Source organism: Lynx rufus, unplaced genomic scaffold (assembly GCF_022079265.1).
Source record: "Lynx rufus isolate CCGP_SWC_20201006 ecotype Redwood Valley unplaced genomic scaffold, mLynRuf1.p SCAF_37, whole genome shotgun sequence".
NCBI classification, from domain to species: Eukaryota; Metazoa; Chordata; class Mammalia; order Carnivora; family Felidae; genus Lynx; species Lynx rufus.
In genome coordinates this window covers 244,431-264,837 of record NW_025814853.1, presented here as the reverse complement: position 1 = coordinate 264,837, position 20,407 = coordinate 244,431, and the positions used below count along the sequence as shown (strand labels likewise).

General features: G+C 54.1%; 1 protein-coding gene and 1 long non-coding RNA gene across 4 annotated transcripts in view; one reads left to right on the top strand and one right to left on the bottom strand.

The window, feature by feature from the left end:
- CYTH1 (cytohesin 1) overlaps positions 1-20,407 on the top strand; it is a 79,026-nt gene that overhangs the window by 25,024 nt on the left and 33,595 nt on the right. For 2 of the 3 annotated variants that reach the window (XM_047093939.1, XM_047093937.1), the window contains exon 1: positions 13,917-14,043. The exons of the other annotated variant lie outside the window; for it this stretch is intronic. In XM_047093939.1, the coding sequence (XP_046949895.1) occupies positions 14,016-14,043 (28 nt within the window). In that variant the 5' untranslated portion in view covers positions 13,917-14,015. Of the gene's footprint in view, positions 1-13,916; positions 14,044-20,407 lie in introns of those variants that run through there. 3 annotated transcript variants of the gene reach the window in all.
- LOC124522489 (uncharacterized) lies at positions 11,413-13,620 on the bottom strand. Its single transcript, XR_006964789.1, has 3 exons — positions 13,532-13,620; positions 13,031-13,088; positions 11,413-12,654 (listed from the first exon to the last, which is right to left on the bottom strand). It is a non-coding gene; the product is annotated as an uncharacterized LOC124522489 (long non-coding RNA).

The window sequence follows — 20,407 nt, the reverse complement described above, 5'->3', positions numbered from 1 at the left end:
GAGTATAGATCAAAGCATGTATACTTTAGGGGCGCCTGGGTGGCTCAGTCGGTTAAGCGTCCAACTTCAGCTCAGGTCATGCTCTCACGGTTCGTGAGTTCGAGCCCCACATCAGGCTCTCTGCTGTCAGTGCCGATCCTCTGTCTCCCTCTCTCTCTGCTCCTCTCCCCTCTCCCCCCCCAAATAAATAAACAAACGTTAAAAAAAGTATATATACTTTATATACATGTTTGTGTGTGTGTACATATGTATTGTATATACTTTGGTAATTGACTTGAAGGTTTTTCTTTTAAGTATAGAATGACAAAAATATGTAAATATATATAATGCATATTATATATACACATACATGTGTATATGTAAATTTTAAAGTGAATATTTTTACAACTTCATTGGGAAGGAACACCATTTCCTAATAAGATCACAAAAACCCAGATCATAAAAGAAAAAATAATTCACAGACTTCATGTGAATGGACTTAACATATAAATTTCTATTGTTTATGTTTTGTGTGACATAAGTTAAAAAGTTAAGATGTCTCATAGAAGTTAAGACAGTGCAGTTGGAAAAAATATTTGCAACGCTTACAAGCAAAGGATTACTATCCAAAACATACTAAGAGTACCTGCAAATTAATAAAAAGACGAACAGAAAAGAGGACCAAAGATAGGAACAGTTCACGGGAGAAGCATGGATAGCCAATAACGGTAAGTGTCGGCTATTCCTAGTAAACGGGAGAATACAAATTATAATAGCCGTCAGATTACCAAAGTGCAAAAGAGCGTTGGTGGAGTCGGGGGACGCGGACATCCTCGTAGTGTGTGGCGTGGAATTTGAGGGGGCACTTTGGTACCACGGCCCGTGGTTGTACTGCCCAGACCTTGGTTTCCCATCACCACAGTCCACTAAAAGCCGGGGATCGTTGGCGAAATGGTCGATCGCGGGGCTGGGGCAGGGAAAAGTACACAGTAAACCCGCCTCGAAAATCTTCTGATGGCAGAAAGTCTAGAAGTGCTCAAAAAGTGCTGGGGACGGGTTGCAAGCCACGGGAGCCAACGTGAAGCAGCGGGCCGTTGGCACCAAGGTGAACGGGCAGGGGAGGACGACGGACTGCTGGGTGGCCGCCCCCTCTAGAGCGTCTCCCACGTGCACTCACCAGTTACACAGGGACATCACTTTACAGAAACCCGCTGCTCACCTTTACCACACGTTCAAGGTTGGCGTCACTAGTAAACGGACTCAGCCAGGTCACGGGCCTCCAACATGACGCGCTGAGAACACGACCTTGCCTCTTGTGTCGTTTGGCCAAAGTGCCCGACCTCAGGGAAATCAGAAAACCTCCAACAAATCCAAACCGGGGAACCTTCTACAAATTAAGGGGCCGGTCCTCTGCCAGGGCTCAAGTCCACGAGACACAAGGACCAGGGAGCTGTCACAGACCGGGGACTGAGGACACAGGACGACCACAGGCAGGGGGACTCCTGGATTAGATCCAGGAGAAAGGACAGTAGCGAGAGAGCTGGAGGCGTCCCTGGGAGTGTGGCCGCCTGTCCGCGCCCAGCCAGCGTTAACTTCCTGGTTGCAGTAACTACTGGGGTTACGTAAGGCGGAGGCGGAGAAAGAAGGTGGTGCTGGGGGAAGTGGGGGAAGCGGGGGGGGGGGGGCGGGGAGATGGGGACTCAGGGACTCCATGTTGTTGCCACTTCTCTGCAAGTCTACAGGGATTCAAGACACAGAGTTCAGTGCCCACACCAGCGCTCTGTAGTTCAGCCCTCCCCACTGTCTTCCCCAGACACCCTTGCGCAAGCACGGAAAGCCTGGTGGAGACGCCGATCTAGCTCAGCCCGTGGCAGCAACTTCACGGTCATCAGTCGGAAATGGGAGTGCGGCACACACTTTGCCGTGCGGTGTACCGGTTTCCAAAAGTTGAGATCCATACGCTCCAACACAGGGAAATGTCCAGGACCTATTAAATGAAAAAAGTAACCTGTAGAAAAGCACATACCGTTTAACCTTTGTTATGCAGGCCGTAAGAAGGGACTTGTATGTTTTGTGTTTTATATCCTGTCCCCTGGGCCTCTACCGGGAACACAGTAATCCTGTATTTCTTCTCTAATTTAGAAACAAGAAGAGGGGCCTCTGGCTGGCTCAGTCGATGGAGCATGTGACTCTAGATCTCAGGGTTGTGAGTTCAAACCCCATGTTGGGTGTAGAGATTATTTAAAAATAAAATCTTCAGGGGTGCCTGGATGGCTCATTCGGGTAAGTGTCTGACTCTTGATTTCAGCTCAGGTCTTGATCTCAGGGTCGTGAGTTCAAGTCCCACACTGGGCTCCGTACCAGGCATGGGGCACACTTTAAAAGAAAGAGAAAGAAAGAGAGAGAGAAAGACAGAAAGGAAGGAAGGAGGGAGGAAGGGAAGAAGGAAAGAAAGAAGGAAAGAAAGAAAAATAAAGAAATTAAACTATTTAAAAAATTGAAAACAAGAAGAAAGTAAGTTTGGTGTGTTTTGCCTTCAATGAGGTGATCCTTTCTTTGGTTAAAAGTACTCTGGGTGATCATTTAGTTTTCATGCTTTATTTCACAAGCAGTTTACTTTGATAAAAACAAACATGAAGACTGGAATTTAACCTTCAGGGAGACTCTCTTACTGGCCCACCTTTGTGGCTCTTAGACTTGTTTCGGTAGAGGTGCTCTCATGTAGGCCACGCCAGGGTTCTGGGGAATCACGCCGGACCCCACGCCGCGTGTTGCTATCTGGTTGCCGTGGGCAGAGCGTGCGTCCCACAGGAGGAGGGAGCACGGAGAGCAGATCAGCCGCGGGAAGAACCCCACTGGGCCCGCTCTTGGCAGGCCGGGGTCAGCGAAGCTCCTGACACCCTTCCCGTGTCCTGAGCTTGCCTCGTCGCGAAATGACGATGATGGGTGGTGATGGTAGGAGGGTCCCCTGCTCTGCTCCGTGGCTGTTTGTATGCCAAAAGAGATTCTGTGTTTCTGGGACAGTATCTGTGTTTCTTCTCAAACTGATAAGGTGCTTTTAAAAATTACCCGATTGACTGTTGTGCATTAGTATGTATCCCTTTAGTTAACATGGCAGACCTCATGAGACTCTGACGGCTCCGTGAGCCTGTTGCCTGCTTGGACCTTCCTGTCTTTGTTTGCTTGTTCGTTTGTTTATTTATTTTGAGAGAGACAACATGAGCAGGGGAGGGGCAGAGAGGGGGAGAGAGAGAATCCCAAGCAGGCTCCATGCTGTCAACACGAAGCCTGACGTGGGGCTTGATCCCACAAACCGTGAGGTCATGACCTGAGCCAAAATCAACCAACTGAGCCACCCAAGCGCCCCAACCTTCCCGTCTTTTTATCTCTGAACTTGCATTTAATGGGTCCCTCTTCCATGCAGACTTCTTTTCAGGTAGGTTTCCTGGCTGGGAAAAGTATATACACTCCAGCAACCGGGGTGACTTTGGATATAAAATTAGCTTGGAAAAAGAGTAGAGTGTCTGGACTGAGGATTTGTTTGGGGGAGGGGAGTTCGGCTGGGGGCCACATCCCGGGAAGGATGAGACAGTGCTGTGTGGGCACAGAGATGCCCCTGTGCCCCTGTGCACGTGGCAGGAAGAACCAGGCCTCCAAGGGCCTCTTGCCCGGTCCGCTGTCTGAAGGTGCCCTTCCTCTCCCGGACAACACCTCCTCACCCTGATGGACAGTGTCTGCGTCCTTCAGGATTGTAGCCCAGGGTGGTATCGGACCTTGCCCAGATCTCCTCCTTAACACCAGGGAACGCCACTAGGATTTTTCCCAGAAGTCACTCCGCTTTTGTGGACTGCCCCCCTACTCTCCCAGGGACTGATTTGGGGCATCCTTCCACTGAGAGCTAGGAGCGCCTGGTCTCCCGGATTAGTCCTTAGCACACCGCGTGCTGGCATCTGTGACTGCTGCCGCCCCTGGGTCCTCCCATCCCTGTCATGTGCCGGGGAGGCACAGTGTCCTCGTCTCTGTGGCCCCAGCACACAGCTGGAGGGTCGGCAGCACCGTTCGACAGGCATTGTTTAGGCTGAACACACAGTGAAAACTCAAGCCCTTTTTGAATGAATGCAGAGTCCTCAGCAAATACCTTGTTTTGGGTTTTTTTTGTTATTATTTCTTTACTTTGAAAAAGAGAACAAGCTAGGGAGCGGCAGAGAGAGAGAGAATCCCAGGTAGGCTCCACACTGCCAGCGTGGAGCCTGATGTGGGGCTCAGACCCATGAACCGCGAGATCATGACCTGAGCCGAAATCTGGGGTTGGACGTTTAACTGACTGAGCCACCCGGGGGCCCCAGCAAGTAACCTTCTTAAAATAATGAGCCATGTGTGTGTGACCAGTAGCTAGAAAATGGGAGAACAGGTTTTCCAAGTGTGTTAGGCTCTCTAACCTAAGGTTCCCAGGTTGGTGAGACCCTCTCCTAAGGAGACACAGGCAATGGGGGGAGAGGGGGCCCTCGGCCTGGGTCCCCAAGCTCCGGCCTCTAAACAGAGAGGTGGCCGTGGTCATCAAATCCTGCAGGGGCTGTGTAGTTTTACTGGTCTTCACGGAGAGGAATGGGAAGCAGGACGTTGAGAGAAGAACATAAATGTGTCTCGTATGTCACAGAATCGTAGAAGAGAGAGGCCTGCGTGGTCTTTCTGTCTTGGGGGCGTTGCGACTGTGGCCCGGATTTCACCTCGGCGATCCTGTGCCCCCCCACCGTATTCGGTGCTTTCGTAAGCCTGCTCCCCACACACGCGCTCCTGGTTTCCTTCTGTAACCCACGCTAGTTAATATATTATTTATCACGAGTACGATACAAGTTCCTACCAGCTGGTAACCTGTTCCCACAACTGAGCCAGTGTGCGGACAAAGGGCAAACCAATTTTAATTATTAAGAAAACCATTTTGGAAAATAAGACAGAAGTACTGGTAAATATCAGCAGGGCATGGCCCGTCCTAGGTAAACCATGAAGATCCTCTTTTTCTCCCCATACACGTTCTAAAGGTCATTTAATTTATCGGCCAACTTGGCTTGTTGTCAGCCTTTTAACTGTGTCTTTATTTAGCCAGCAGAGGGCAGCACAGATCGACTTTACCGCATCCAGTATTTTTTTTTTTTTTTTTTTACTTTAAAAGGCATTTAAAACTGCTGTACCAACTAATTTCTAGCACAGTTTGAATTTTTTCTTCTTTCTCATCTGAGAATTAGTATTGTTGCTTCCCCGTCTTTGTGGAGGACGATGTTTTGATGTTTACGTTTAGCCTCACAAATACTGTTACATTCTTATTTTCTGAAGTATTTGTGACCTGTTTGCGAAAGTCTCCCCGGACTGGTGAGGCTGGTGATGGTGGCTGTCGAGTGCAGTACGTAGGGACATTGGTCCACCGTCACCAGAAAGTGGGGAGTCGTTTAGCCAGGGTCCCGGGACGGGTGCCACCTGGACCCGCCCCGGGAGGAGTGTGACCCCAGACGCGGGTTCTCGAGCACCAGGGCTCTGCGTGAGCATCTGATAAATGTATCCACCCCCTTCTCAGGAAAAAATGCGTGTAAGCTCAGAAACCTACGGCTTCTCAGTTTTATGGCATTTTATGCCATCGATAATGGATTTTCTTCACACAGAAAATAAGACCAGAGTTTGTGAAGAATTGTACCTTTCTGTTCTTTCCTTACGTGAGTTAATGACTCTTCTTGGAAAAAATTGAAGTTCAAATTGTGTGTGAAAAGGAAAGGGCAGAAGGGCATGGTTTAGATTGTTGTTTTTCAATATATACCTAATTGATTCTGACTTTTTAAAAGTTTACCTTTGTAACCATTTTATTTAAAAAATTTTTATTTTATTTTAGAGAGTGCAAGACCCCCCCCCCCCCCGGTGGAGAGGGGACCAGAGTGAGAGAGAATCTTAGGCAGGCTCCACACTCAGCACAGAGCCTGACATGGGGCTCGATCTCATGACCAGCATCATGACCTGAGCTGAGATCAGGAGTCAGAGGCTCAACTGACTGAGCCACCCAGGCGCCCCTTGACTTTCTCTTTTGATGATAAGAGTGCTTTAAAAAAAAAAAAAAGTGCTAGCAACTCTGCCTCACGGCAGTCCGTATTGGCAGATAGTCAGGAATCCCAGTACGCTCTCTTCCAGGTGCAAAGTTCGCAGTTGTCATGGAATGGCCATGCTCTTTGAATTCTTCGTTTGACTTCTTTGCAACACACACATATTTCCTTTGTCCTCAGCACCACCCCCCCTTTTTGGGCAAGATCTATTCATATCTGTGAGGAAAACAGTACAAATCTGTGTCATTTGTTTATTTTATTTCATTATTATTATTTTTGTGTGTTTATTTTTGAGAGAGAGAGACAGAGCACGAGCAGGGAATGGGCAGACCGACAGAGGGAGACACAGAATCCGAAGCAGGCTCCAGGCTCCGAGCTATCGGCATGGTGCCCGACGCGGGGCTTGAACCCACAAACTGTGAGATCATGACCTGAGCTGAAGTCAGACACTCAACTCACTGAGCCACACAGATGTCCCTAAATCCGTGTTTTTTAGGTAGCCCAAGCAGTGGTAACCTTCCAAAGAGTTTGCAGTATGTGCAGGGGTGTGTGTGTGTGTGTGTGTGTGTGTGTGTGTGTGTGTGTGTTTTTTGCTGCAGAGAACTGCTGTGTTTGTGTCCCCACCCCCCACGTACAGCGGCTCTTGTGACGGTGTGCCCCGTGCCACCCTCCTGCTGGCAGCTGGCCAGGAAGGATCTAAGCTGCAGGGGAGGCCATCAGGAAGGGGAATGATTTACCCCACAGCCCAGAAAGGCTGCCGGGCTCCATGGGCCTCTGAGAACGGAGCTGAGGGAGGCTGGAAACGGGAGGCTGGATGGAAGGTGTTCATGGCGGGCAGGTATAGTCTCCTCTCCTCTGTCTTGCCGCAAGGCGATGTCTCTTCCACTTTCGGTAAAACACGAAAGTGTTTTGATTCCCGAAGGAGGACATGGAGGTGCGTGGCCTCGAGCGTGCGCGCCCGGTCTCTCCTCCACCTGCCCCCCGGCCCCGGTACTGCTGGCCAGGGTTACAGCCCACACAGCCCAGGTGGGAGGTCGGAGGGTGGCTCTTGGGGTTAGTAGGACAGAGAACCCACAGAGTTGCTCCCGGGCTCTGTGCGGCACCCCTTTTTTATTTTACAGGGAGACCCAGCCCACCACACACCGCTTCCGAGCAGGTTGTTGGTGCCGGGCTCTTAGACAAGGAGAAACAGCCTGTGTTTACTAGACGTTTAAGGAAAAGCCTCCGCGTTAAATAGGAGAACAACGCAAGTGGAGGAAAAGATACTTGAGGAACCACACCATAGCAGAACGTCTTAAAAGCCACGGACTTCAGAGTCTTAGGGGTGGTATTAATGAAACAAGAACAGGATGCTATCCAGAAGGAATATTCGGAATTAAGAGTGAGTGCGTGCACCCTGAAAATAGCAGAAAGGAAACACCGAGGGCCAAGCGTGGAGGGCGAAGCAGAGAGCCGTCCGGTGCAGGTGGCCGTGACACAGTACCCCTGACCGGGTGGCCTCTGCAGCACACGTGTCTCTCTCTGGGTGTGAGGCTGGGGTCAGAGAGCCGGCCCGCGTCAGCGCCTCTTGCTGAACTCTCTCCTCCTGGCTCCCAGAGGGCCGTCCCGTGTGCCCACCAGCTACGGGGACAGCCAGCTGCCCTCTGGCCTCTCCCCGTGTGGCCGCCGGTCCCACGTGAGCAGGGACTCACAAGCCGATTGCCTTCCAGAGGCCTCACCTCCAGACTCCATCGCGGTAGGGTTTCAACACACAGATTTGGGTGGACACAGGCCTTCGCTCTGTTGCCAGAACCCTTCCTAGAAAGTGGCTCAACAAGGAGATGAAAAGCAGGGTGAAAAGATAAAAACCAGAGGATCCACGGCAGAGGGCCAGCGTCTAACAGAAACACCGAGAGCAGCTGAGGAAAAGGGTAGGACATCGTTAGAGATCATAAGACTTCAGAATTGGGGTCTACCTAGGGGCCAGCATCGTGCGTGGAAACGAACTCGCACCCGGGCACCTTGTGACGAAGCTGCACAGCACTGAGGGCAAGGGCCCCGAAAGCTTTCGGAGAGGGGAAGAAGGTCCCACGGAAAATTCTGGGAGTCAGAAGGGCACTGTAGCTAACAGCACCGTGGGGACAGGGGACGACGAGGGAGTGCCTTCACCGTTGCGAGGAAATGATTTTAACTTAAGTTCTGTACCCAGACGACGTGCCGGTCGAGTGTGAGAGAAGAAGAGGGGTATTTGTGGACACGCAGAATCCACGCAGCAATGAAGACCCGCCCCTGCGCGTCCTTGTTCTGTTATCAGAGGGTAATTCAGGAAAGAAAACGCACGGAGTCAGAGGAACCGGAGCCGGCAAGTGCCAGGGGGACGGGGGAAAGCTGCAAGGCCAGGCCGCGGAGGCGCGTGGAGGCTTTTGGAGGGCCGTCGCCAAACACAGGCTGCTCCGAACGTTTGACCCTGTGGACAGTTTCCTGCCTGAGTGTAGAGAGTTTGGCATTCGGCCCGTAACGCAGAGAACTCAGCAAACGGAAGAAAAGAGACACTTAGCGCCCGTCTATGGTAGTTTTAACCACAGTAGGTTCTATAGCTAAGTCGTGAGCAGTATTTATGGAAATAGTAAGTGTTGATTGAACCCAGAATTTGCGTGTGACTCTACCGCGTGCGTGCCAGTGTGTGTGTGTGTGTGTGTGTGTTGGGCGGGGAGGGGAGAGGTAGAAGCCAAGCCTTCGTCCGTCGTGGCAGGCAGTTGGTGTCCAGAATTGAAAACTCGGGAGCAGAGAGTGTAGGTGTGTTACTTGGAAACAGGGAGGTGATTAGCAGAAGGCCTAGCTAAGAGGGCTACCTCTGTGGAGCATGATGCAAGGGTGGGGGACACGTTGGGCAGGAAACTGTGGGTTTCTGTTTTAAGCCGTAGGTACTGTTTGTTTTTTGTACGATGTGTGCATGTTCCTTTGGTTGAAGAAGATGAACCAGGCATGAAGGGTCAGAGAAAGATCCGGAGGGGCTGCTAGCAGGGTCGCTTTAAGAAGGGTCTTAAAACCATGAGGAGGAGGAGCTGAGACTTCTAGGCAGCTGATGGGGCCGAGGCAGACCTAAGGAGAGGTGCCCGGCAGCCTGTGGTTTGGGGTCCGCCCTTCTCCGTCCTGCTCTGCCGGAGGCTGCCTGGGTGCACTGTGCCCGCAGGCTCCCCTGCCCTTGGCCCCCGCCGGAATTGTCCAGGCGGTTGGTCAGAGGAGAACGAGGTCCAGGTATTTTCTCCCTGCCAGGCGGCTGAGGGTTAGCCGAGTCCTGTCCCCAAGGCAGCCAGCCACCGCCACCTGCGGGCCTGGCCCTGATAGGGTGCTCCTTCCTGCTGACCCTGGGGTGCTTCCCCGCCACTTGTGAGTCTCCCCAGACCCCACCCTTACTTCTGTAGACACTGTCTCAGTTCACCCTCCAGACTCCCGCTCCTTGGGATCATGACTGATGTAGGTATCACGCAGAGAGGAAAGTTTCCCCGGGACGTGACATGAATATTCATGTACGTTTCCTCCCAGCGTCATTTCAAACCATCACGAGGTTGCACGTTCCCGCCTGCCTGTCCCCAGAGAAGACGAGACGGGGGGAAAGGACTCAGGCTATTGAAGGTGTTTTATTAATTGAAAACATAACACGTCTCGAGTCAAAACACCTGTAATCCAAGCGCCTTCCTGTGTGAGGTGGATACGAGTAGCTACAAAGGGCTGCGTTTCCCTCGGTTGGTTTCGTACTTGCTGTGGGGCTGGGCCAGGGGCTGGGCCGCCCATCTCATTCCTCACACGGCTCTGAGGCCTGGGTAACTGTTCGCTTTTGTCTTTTCCTTGTTTTCCCAGTGGTTTCAGAGTGTGCTTTGAACTTGTGCACAGCTCCGTTGAAGGAGCCGCGTATAATCTTGGGTGCCGTATTTGGGACTGATGCTGGAGCTGTGCCTGGCGAGTAGGGTGGCACTTTGTTTCCGTTTGCCCGGGAAGGCCAGGTGTCTGTCTGCCTGTTGGCTGACGTGCTTATAAATAGCACCCACCTGCAATCTGAAAAGCGTCCCAAGATCTGGGGTAAGTAATGCAGTCCCTTAGGAGTGAGTCAGACGTAGAGTTTGGTGCTTTGGTAGTTAAACTTCTATTTTTAGGAACCGAAGCTTTGCCCTCCATTCACAACTTCGCTTTTTAAATAATGTCATCTGTTGCACTAGCTTTGGAACAGCGGTGACCGCGCGGCAGGCAGCGTGGTGGCCCGCCAGGTGCGCCTGCCGTGCTCCCGGTTTAAGGCCTGAGCGGCAGTTCTCCTGCCCACAACTTACACAACCGGGACAGGAGCCGGTCGTGAAGGGGCCGCCGTCCCCACATGGGGATGAGCCTTAGAATCCCTCCTGGGAAGTGAACTGGCCAGCGGTGCCGCGCAGGGCGGGGCTGGAAGTCCGGGAGGTCCGGGCAGAGGCTGAGGCGCACCCTGCGCCCTGGGGCGGGGACCCTGGTGGCAGCTGCCGCCCAGAGACGGCATGTGCCTTCTCCCGCCCGCCCAGGCCAGAGGGCTTGGGCCACCCTCGACCTCTCTCACACCCACAGGGAGTCCGTCAGTAAGTCCCTGGTGCTGCCTTCCAAGTGAACAGAGCAGGACTTTGATCCCTGTCCCGTCGCCCCTCGCCTGGGTGGCGGCAGCGGCCTCCCTGCCCGTCTCCCTGCTTGTGCCCCTGCTGCCCCGCGGCCGGAGTCATGACAGCGGAAGTCCGCTCCTTCACTTCGTGCCCGCCCCTGGCAGCGCCTCCCCGTCTCACCCTCCGCGGAAACAAGTCCCGAAAACAGCCCCCAAGGCCCTCCCCAGCTCTCCCCTGCCTTCCCCGCCCTCCGGCCTTGCCTTCCCCTCCCGCCGCTGTCCGCTCTGCTCCAGGCCCGGGCCAGGGGCAGCCAGCCCTGCCCCGCTGGGCGCTTACCTGCCCACGTACGTGCATTGTCCTCCCCGCTGCCCTCCCTCCCCAGCCCCCTGCAGCCCTACGTGCCACGGAGGCCGGTGCCCGGCACGCCGTGGGGTACCCAGCACCCCACATGCCCAGAACGAAGCCAGTGGAGGAAGAGATGACATATTTGATTGTAACACACAGAAACTTCTATAAAGGGAAAAGATACCACAACTGCTATTAAAAACAAGCGACCGGTTGTGAGAAAAGATTTGCGACGTTAAAATAAATGTGTTTTTTTTGACGTTTATTTATTTTTTGAGAGAGAGAGAGAGAGAGAGAGAGCGCACAAGAGCCAGGAGAGGGCAGAGAGGGAGGGAGACGCAGCATCGGAAGCGGGCTCCAGGCTCTGAGTTGTCAACACAGAGCCTGATGCGGGGCTCGAACCCACGAAACGAGAGACCATGACTCGGGCTGAAGTCGGACGCTTAACCGACTGAGCCACCCACGTGCCCCAAAGTTTGCAACGTTTAATACAAAGAATTCATAATCTACAAATCAATAAGAAAATGGGCAAACAGTATGAATAAGCAGTTCAGAAAAGAGGAAATACCTCAGACTGTTGTAAAGGTCATCAGCACCACCGGTCATCAGGTCAGTGTAGACCGTAACCGCCGAGAAGCCGTTTTTCACTTCTCAGACTAGCAGACGTGAAGTTTGTCCTGCCAGGGGGGAGGCAGGCTCGGGCAGGGTCTGCGAAGGCGGCAGGTGCTCATGCCGGGAAGGGGGTGGGCGTGGGGGTGGGGGGGCAGGCCTGCCTTTGGGCATCTTTTCCAGAGAAACGCTCTACCGCTTGACAGGCATGAAGTAGAAGTGACCCGTCCCGTGAAAAGTTGGGATCCGCATCAGAGACCGGCCCTGGCCCCAGAGGGTACGAATACTGACTTGGGAATGAGTAACTTAGGTTTTGAAATGGGGCTGGAGGGGACTTGGCCTGTGACTCGTTCCAGAAAGGGACGCGCCGGAGAAAGCGTAACTTTGATGTACTGAACTGAAGGCAAGAAGTTGGTTTATGTTAGTTGCCTCTACAAAACAGGGTGGTTTCCAAAAGTATGTGTTTGTGTGTTTATTTATTATCAGACAAAGAAGGGAAACGGTGGGCCGGGGCCGCTGCCCTGAGACAACTGGGGCCACGTTCCGAGCGTGCCTGGAAGCGATGCTCTGGCGTCTGGCCGTTGACGTGTGCCTTTCTGCCCGCGGTCAGGGCCCGGCCTCAGGACGGCTGGCCCCGCGTCCCGCACGCCTGCTCACGACCAAGGCTACCGGGAGGAGGGGGTCGGGGTCCAGCAGCGGAGCTCGGTGCCGGGTTTCAGGCTTCGGGCGAGTCGGGTGACGCCCCTGGGCCTCGGTGTCAGGCGAGCCCCTCACGGGCCGATGAGTTAGCCGTGCCAGGCCGGGCCACGGGACCTGCAGCGATGACGCCCGAGGCACACGTTGTTTCGTTGGTCCCTCGTAAGTGAAGTAACTGAGGAGGGGACCCGGTATCTAGATCCGGCAGTTCTGCTCTGAGAACGTTTGCTCAGGGGATGATAAAGGGCCTGCCAGCATGTGTGCCCGTGGGTGTTGAGATGGGCAGGAAGAGTGGAAGCCGCGTAGAAGTCTTACAGTAGGGGATTGGTTAGATACCGTCTATGCTGTGAGTGACAAAAAATGTGATCAGCTTGCGTCCGTCACCATGGAAAAACGTTTGTCATAAGTAAAAAATGGCCGATTATAAAAAAGCATGTAAAACGTCGAATTTTTGTCTTTCTATATACGTATTTATTTCTTTATAGATCTATATTTCTCTCTGGATGTATATACTCTAGATGTATCATCTCTAGAGATGATATAAACGCATTTCAAGAGATACGTGTTTGTGTAACATATATGGTTATTATACATGTCATATATAGGATCCAAGGTATCTATAGAGGTAAAAGATATATTTGTACATGTGTGTGTACAAAGAGACAGAGTGAGAATATAATACACAGAACAAAAATCTGGAAGAATATAAATGATACATACCAAAGTGTCACCAGTGGTTATTCCTGAGTGATAGGCTTTTTTCCTCATTACCGTTCATCTGATTTCAACAGTAAACACGTATCATGAATATAATAACAGTATTTGGAAACGAACCCACAGGAGAAAATAGAAAGGGGATAAAACCGAACTTGTGTTGGAAATGTCCTTGGAATTTTTTTTTTTTCCTCTCAAAATCTGCTTTCTTGCCTGGGTGGCTCAGTCGGTTGAGTGTCCCAACTCTTGATTTCAGCTTAGGTTATGATCCTGGGGGTCATGGGATCGAGCCCTGTGTCGGGCTCTGTGCTGAGTGTGGAGCCTGCTTAAGGTTTGTTTTCTCTCTCTCTCTCTCTTCCCCCCTCCCTCTGCCCCTCTCCCTAGCTCTCTCTCTCTTCTTCTTCCCCTCCCTCTGCCCCTCTCCCTAGCTTGCTCTCTCTCTCTCTCTCTCTCTCTCTCTCTCTTAAAATCTGCCTTCTCCTTTTAGCCTGTGACCTCAGAGCATACCGTAACGATGACGGTGTCTTAGTCACTCTCTTCGGAAGTGTGCCGCCCTCTCGGTGTGAGAGCACCGGGGCTTTATGGGACTCTCTTCTGAGAAAGTGCTCGCCAGGTGCAGGGACACGGGGGCTCGCCCCGTCCGTCCGTCGCTGTGGTTGAGTCGGAGGAGAGTCCGGGAGGGCGGCTGCCGGGCTCCTGGGCTCCGGCCTCGGGCTGCTTCCAGGGAGGAGGAGACGGTTAACTGGTGAACTTCCTCCGAAGCTTCTTGAGCTCGACTCCGGGAACTGGGTGGTGGCCGTGACGCCTCTGCCGCGGGAGGCCCATTGGTCCCCGGCGTTCAGGAAGGCGCTCTGAGCTGTCCCGGCGCCCGGCGGCCCCGCAGGTGCTCCCGCCCCGCCCGGCCCCGCCGCCCAGGGGAGCTCGGCCGCGCCAGCTGGCCTCTGAGAAACACAACCTAGCAACCTCCGGGGCCCTGCTCTGGTGGGGAAAGATGGTCCTTAAAACCCAAGAGGAGGATGGTGAGTCCCAGCCCCGCCCGGGCGTCTGGAGTGGGGGTGAGGTCTCTCTCGATCCGTGTGGGCGACGCCGGGATGACAGTTGTGCTGCCTTTCGGGGGGAGCGCAGCCCAGGCTGTGGGCTCGCTCTCGCCGTTTTCGGGAGCACGGCCGGAGAGTGCGGTGGCGGGGAGGAGGCCGGGGCTGGCCCGTGTCCAGACTGAGAGTGATGGTGAGGGGTGCGGATCGGAGCGACCAGGGAGAGCCCCTCGGAGGCGTCCGTTGGCACTAAATGAGGTGTGACGGAGGGGCCGTTCGGGGTTAACTTGATCTTCCTCTTTCGGTATCGCTACCGGCCGCCAGAGGCCCTGAGGGGTCTGTAAACTTCCTTTTGGTCCTCTCCGCACCCGCACTGTAAACCGTGACCTTTTAAGTAAAGGGGCAACAAGTCACGTGGCCCGTACGCCCCAGAGGACCCTGGGAGGGAGGTGCGCGAAAGCCCCTTCTGTCGTTCTGAAGCTCGCGTGTGGACGTGTGTCTGTTTTGTGATGTCGTCACCAGATGGCAATGTTTCAATGCTGGAAGACACAGCACAAACATGTACCGGTTTGTAGTTAGTAATGAATTACGTGGATGAGTTTGAAGATTTCACGGTAGATTTTGTGAAAGTTGGAACGAGTTTTGGGGGTCATTTTTATGCTTTTCCTTATCTGGTTCACCGTAAGATACATTGGAAAGCTTCACCTCTGAGTGCAGATTATCTTGGGCCGTATCCGCGGGGTGACTGGGAAAGCTGTACCGTGTGGGAAAGACTCTGGGAGAGAGGGACATACAGGTGTTCGTGATGATACTTTTGAAGACGGGGCGTAAAGAGAGGCAGTTCCGGGTTAGCGTTGAACAGCCCACATGGGAGGTGCTGTAGCTGGAAGGTGGGTCCACCGTAGCCAGGGTCTCTCGTTGGAAAGGGGATACGTGCAAGAGGGGAAGAGAGCACTTTACTGATGGTTCGGGGCAGCACGTGTGAGCCCGGCCTGGGCAGTGACCGCTGGTCACTCTTACACGCCGCTGGTCCTCCAGGTGAGCTTGGCCTCAGACCCATGAGGGGTCCTGCTGAACAGTCACTTCGAGGCTGCTGCGCGTTGTGTGCGCTTGGCCCAGTGGTGACAGCGGGCACCATCTGGGGACTGAGGACTCTCGGGCTCAGATTTGAGAGACAGGGTCAACGGGCAGCTTTGCTTTGAGCGAGTCACCGTCAAGAGCGGGCCACTCTCCACTTCCCTCATCGCCTCCCAGGAGCGCTTTGGCCTGTTGTGTGTTGGGGACGGGAGGGAGGACGTGAGGGAGGACGGCGTTGCCCTTCTAACTGCCACTACAATAAACGCCCGAGGGATTACGAGGAGACACAGAAATGGCATTCGGGCAAACGTGAACGGGAAGGGAGCAAACGGGCCTCCCTCCGGCGGGTCCCCGGGGTCCCTGGGGGAGGGGAGTGTCCGCATTACGCTCCTCACAGAGCAGCTGCCTTTACTAGTGCCCAGGACGCCGAGGACGCCCCGGATGAAGGGCAAGTGGGGGTTTGAAAATGTCTCTAGGGAAGTGAGACCTTTCCTGCTGCACGAATCTCAGACCCGTAATCCGTAAATTAAACGTGCTCTTGGCCGCTGTCCTTCCCTGGTGCCTGCACTCATCGGCTCATCGGCACCCGTTCCCGTGTCCTGTAGGCGTGGGAGCCAGGGCGGACGCGGTGCACCGAATGGGGCAGTGTCTTCACAAGCGTGGCCTTTCGGTGCGTAGTCTACCCCCTTGATTTGCCCTCGAACCTTGCCTTTGGGCCGGAACCCAGGCTCCCCCGTATGTGGAACACGAGGCCCCGGCAGGCGGAGGCGAGGCTGTCTTCCGGGTGCCAGCCCGGTCCTGACGCGCCCTGGGCCCTGACCCCAGGGGTGCTCGCTGTCCCCGGCCACCAGCCGCTTCCCGGCCTCCTCGCCTTGCGTGGTATGTGCGTCCACAGTAGTCTCTGCTTCCCCACTTGAATCCATTCGCCCTTCGAGTCCTGGCTCAGAGGCTTGACCTCCCTGAGGCCTCTTGGTGTCCCCAGGCGCCCTCCGAGTGCCGGGTGTGCGTGGCCACTGTGGCAGCGTGGGCCGTGGCTACAGGTTCACAGGCCTCCCCGTCTGGCCTTGCTGTTCTGTGCAGGGCAGGGGCCGGAACCGTTTAAATCTGAGCTCCGAGCGCAGGCCGGGCCTGTGCAGGTGCTCAGTAAGTGGAAGTGCATGTGATTATTCCAGTAAGAGAAAATAAAGAGCTAAGGACTCGGCCAGTGAGTTCGAATTGGCCTCTCTTAGTAGGTTACTTGTACTGAGCGAGTCTTCCCTCGTCTATAAAACTGGACGTGACCGTGCACATTTCATTGTCAGGAAATACGCAGAGTTCACAGGTGGGCTTCCTTATCTCGTCCAAATAAAAGCAGAAATGGAAAAGAAAAATCTTAAGCTGTGAGAGTCCATGTGAGTCTAGGGAGGGGTGTGGGATGGAATGAGGTAGAGTGCCTCCCCACCAGGGTAGTGGGTTCTCAGGTGGCGCCTGGAATAGCGTCCCACCCGATCCCCTCGTCTTAGCGCGATCCTCGTGATCGTGCCGGCCTCGTGTTGGGCAAACCGCTTAGGGCGCGGTGCACAGGGAGAGGGGTGGCCCAAGCGCCGTAACTAGAATTAAGATAGGTTTTGCCCCCTTCCTTGGGGGTTGAGTTGGTGATTTGCAGATGGCAGGTCTCGAAGGGGACTGGCTCTGGTCGGAATCTTCTAGGCCCTTCTGCGAGCGCACCAGAGACGTCGCTCCCAGTGCACAGAACCGCCCTTTCTTTCTGGTGAGGAAGGCGAGCGGAAACGAGGCTTGGGTCTGCCCCTCTAGAAGAGTGAACCTTTACCCGTTGTCTGAGGCTTTCTGCGGCCTCCCGAGTTCCCTTGGTTATGGAATATGAAAGCACGGGCCCGGCCGCCGGCGGTCAGGGCCCGGGGTCCGACACACAGGTGGGGTGTGGAAGGCAGCAGGTGGAATTGTCTCAGGAGCCAGCGTAGGTAGAAAGGGAGGGCAGGTATCGTGGGTCTAGGCAGGCCCAGGTCTGGGCCTTCAGAGCGTGTATCTGCCTACAAAGTGGTCAGCGGACAGGGCCTCGGGAACAGGAGACCTTCCTGTTGTTGCCATCAACCCTCTCTGCTTCGGGAAGGGTCGCTGAGGTGTGTTTGCGGTGGGGGCGGTAGCACCTGCATGCGGCTTGCTGCGGGTTGAAGGGCTAGGCCTTCTGGAAGTGTTGGACGGTGCCGGGCTCTCCCTTTTCCCTTGCATTTTGACAGCCCTCCAAAGGCAGCTTGACTGGCTATACGTTGTTCTCGTCTCTGCTCCTCTAACTGCTTGTCCACTGGGCTGAGATTTCCTCGTGACAAGTAGCTGCTAAAGGCCTCTCCTGTCTGAAGAGCTGCGGCTGGTGGGGGTTTCGTCTTGCAGCGGGGACAGTCACCGACCCCAGTGTGGCCTCAGACCCGTGCGGCCTCAGCAGTGACCCGGTCAGTCCTGCCTGGCTGGCCGCTGTGATCACCAGGGCTCCCCGAGGGACGGCCGGCTCCGCCAGGAACCCACGTTCACGTGCTACGGCCTGGCGATCTCGTGACTTCCTGTGCGTGTCCCCTGAGTACAAAATGTGTCTGCCCACGTAGATGTGGGTGACACACTGGAGGAAACCGAGGGGCAGGTCAGGCCCCACTTCCCTCCACTCCGCCAGCGGTCAGCACTCACCCCAGCACGCCCCTCCTTCCTTAAGGAAAGAACTTCCTTACTGCACAGAGGGCTCCCGAAAGCTCAGCTGCTGACCTAAGAAAGATCCGGTGAATTTCTTTTCTGAGCCAGTGGCTGTTTCTGCGTCTCCTTTCTTTCTGGTGTTTAGAGTCTCCTTTCTTCAGTATCTTCTGTTAGAGTTCAGGATTCTGGTGCAGAGACTTCAGGCAGAGCCCCACGTACAAAACCACAGCAGAATGGTGTGGCTACAGCAGGTGTTTTACAGACATTAGAACAGAAGTCAGGTGTACTTTTTTCCACAAAAGAAATATTTAGGCGTCAATCTGGGCAAGTGTTTTGTGGTGTAGGTAAGTGGCTGGTGGCATTTCCATATTTTCTCTGAATAGGAACTCCAGCATACCGTGTTGCCTGAGCTGTGGACGCAAACACGCGGTGAGGTTGCAAGTGACGCATCCACACCCACACTTGCTCGCAGCCTTTCCACGCGGTCTCCGAAGACGGTCCCCGTCGGCACCTTCAGGCGCGTCCTTCTCAGAGTCTTCTGTGCGCTCACACACCTAGTGTTCTGTGGTTTCCTGTTGCACGAGTGTGTCTCAGAGATTTTTCTAGATTAGCACTCCCGGATTATCTCATTCCTCTTCGTGACCACATCGTGTTTAAGTAGTTTTTCTTTTTTGCAGTCTTGGGGAGGATGCGTGTTGGGCAGATTCCTACATGGAATTCGCTGAATCGAAAAGCACGTGGCTTCTAAGATTCGGTCCTGTGGAAAGGTTGGGCCAGGTTACACGCCCCTGGCCTGTGTGCCCCCACGTCCTCGCCAGGGTCTCCTGTGTCATCAGACATTTCAATTTCTGCCGGAATGACGGAGAGCAGTATGGTATTCGTGTTTCGATTGTCGTGTTTTGAATTTTTAATTTTTGGAGCGTTCGGGCATCTCTCCACGTTGGCCACGTGTGTGTTTCTCCTCGTGTCTGCCTGTGTGTCCTCGGCCCGCTGTGTGTGTCGGTGACTTTCTGGTCTTCGTGCTCCTGTCCTTGGGACTTACAGAAAAGTTCACCCTCGCACGTGCTTGTGTGTTTGTGGTCCTGGCTGCTTACGTCTGCACTCGGGCTTTTCGTTTCAGTGCAGGAAACACACTCTCCGGGACTGTGCCATAGTAATCCGTGCTTCATTCTGGAATTTTTGTGGTTTCTCTTTCTACATTAAAATCTTTGGTTCGGCTAGAATTTACTTCGACGTAAATGAGGTAGGCATTCAGCTCAGCCTCCCCCCGAATGGCTGCCTGGCTCATTGCCTCACCACCGTTGTCCAAATAATCCTCCTCTTCTCTATATTTGTGTGTCTTTTCTCCCCGAGACCCTGTGACTTGAAATGCGGCCAGGTGTGTCGGCATCTCTTGAGTGTCCCCCGGGCCGCTTCCCGTCACCGAGCCTCGTGAGCGTCAGTCACCAGGAGCGACTCTCTAACTTCATCTTTTTTCTCCTTTGTACTTTTCTGGACTGTCCGTAGGTAAATATTTTCATAAGGACTTTGATATTATTTCATTTGTACCGTTTCTGTAAAAATCTTGGTGATACAGTTTTTTTTTTTTTTCCCTTTCTTTGTTTTGAGAGAGCATGAGCAGGGGAGAGGCAGAGAGGGAGAGAGAGGATCCCAAGCACAGAGCCCAACGTGGGGCTCGAACTCACGAACTGTGAGGTCATGACCTGAGCTGAAATCAAGAGTTGGATGCCCAACCCACTCCAGGTGCCCTGATGTAAAGGTACTTTTAGGAACCGTGACCTACATACTGAGGGGAGACCTTTTCCTGTAGGGGTTTTCCTTTGTTTTCCTGGTGACTCTCCTGCCGCTGTGAGAGGCCGGCCCTGCCGCAGTGGCCGTGCGGGCCTTGGGGATGGGAAGGAATTTGTCCAGAGAAACCCGTCACAGCAGACCATCCAGGATAAAGGCCAAGAGGAGAGGATCCGTTTGTCCTGGAGGGGAGGCCACCAGAAACCTCCCTGGTGTCGGGAATTCACAGCCAAGACCCCCCCACCCTCTCATGGATCACATCGCCTCTCCAGTTCATTTTGGAGATGGAGAAGCGCCACCCAGGGTCCCGGAGCGCAAAGAACATGGAACTAAGCTTTGCCCACCCACTGGGGCCCTCTCGTGGCCCTCCTCCCGGCAGCGCGGCCCCCGGTGGCTCAGCCGTGCGCTCTGCAAAGAGCCGGAGGTGGAGGGCTCTGAGAGCAGCCTCTCGGGACAGGACGGATACGCCCTTGGCCCGGCTCCGCGGCTGGGCCCTCCGTGCCTGTCCCAGCTGTGCCCGCCCGGCCCGGGCCTCCAGCCCCTCGGAAGCTTCTCTCAGAAATCAGAAAACCCTCTCTGGATCCCCGGCGACTCTGATCAGGGTCAGGGTGTGGTTCTGGGAGCCGGGTTTTTTCTCCTTTGGGGTTAGAGTAGAAAGCGCTGCTCTCTTAAGAGACCTTCAGGCCCTGCCCCGTGGCAACAGATGTGTGGCAAGAAGTATTTATGCTTCTCCCTTTTACTAAAGGAAAGTTAAGCACTTCTAAGGGTCAGGAATGGAGCGGAAGTGTTGAAGAGCTCCACGCCT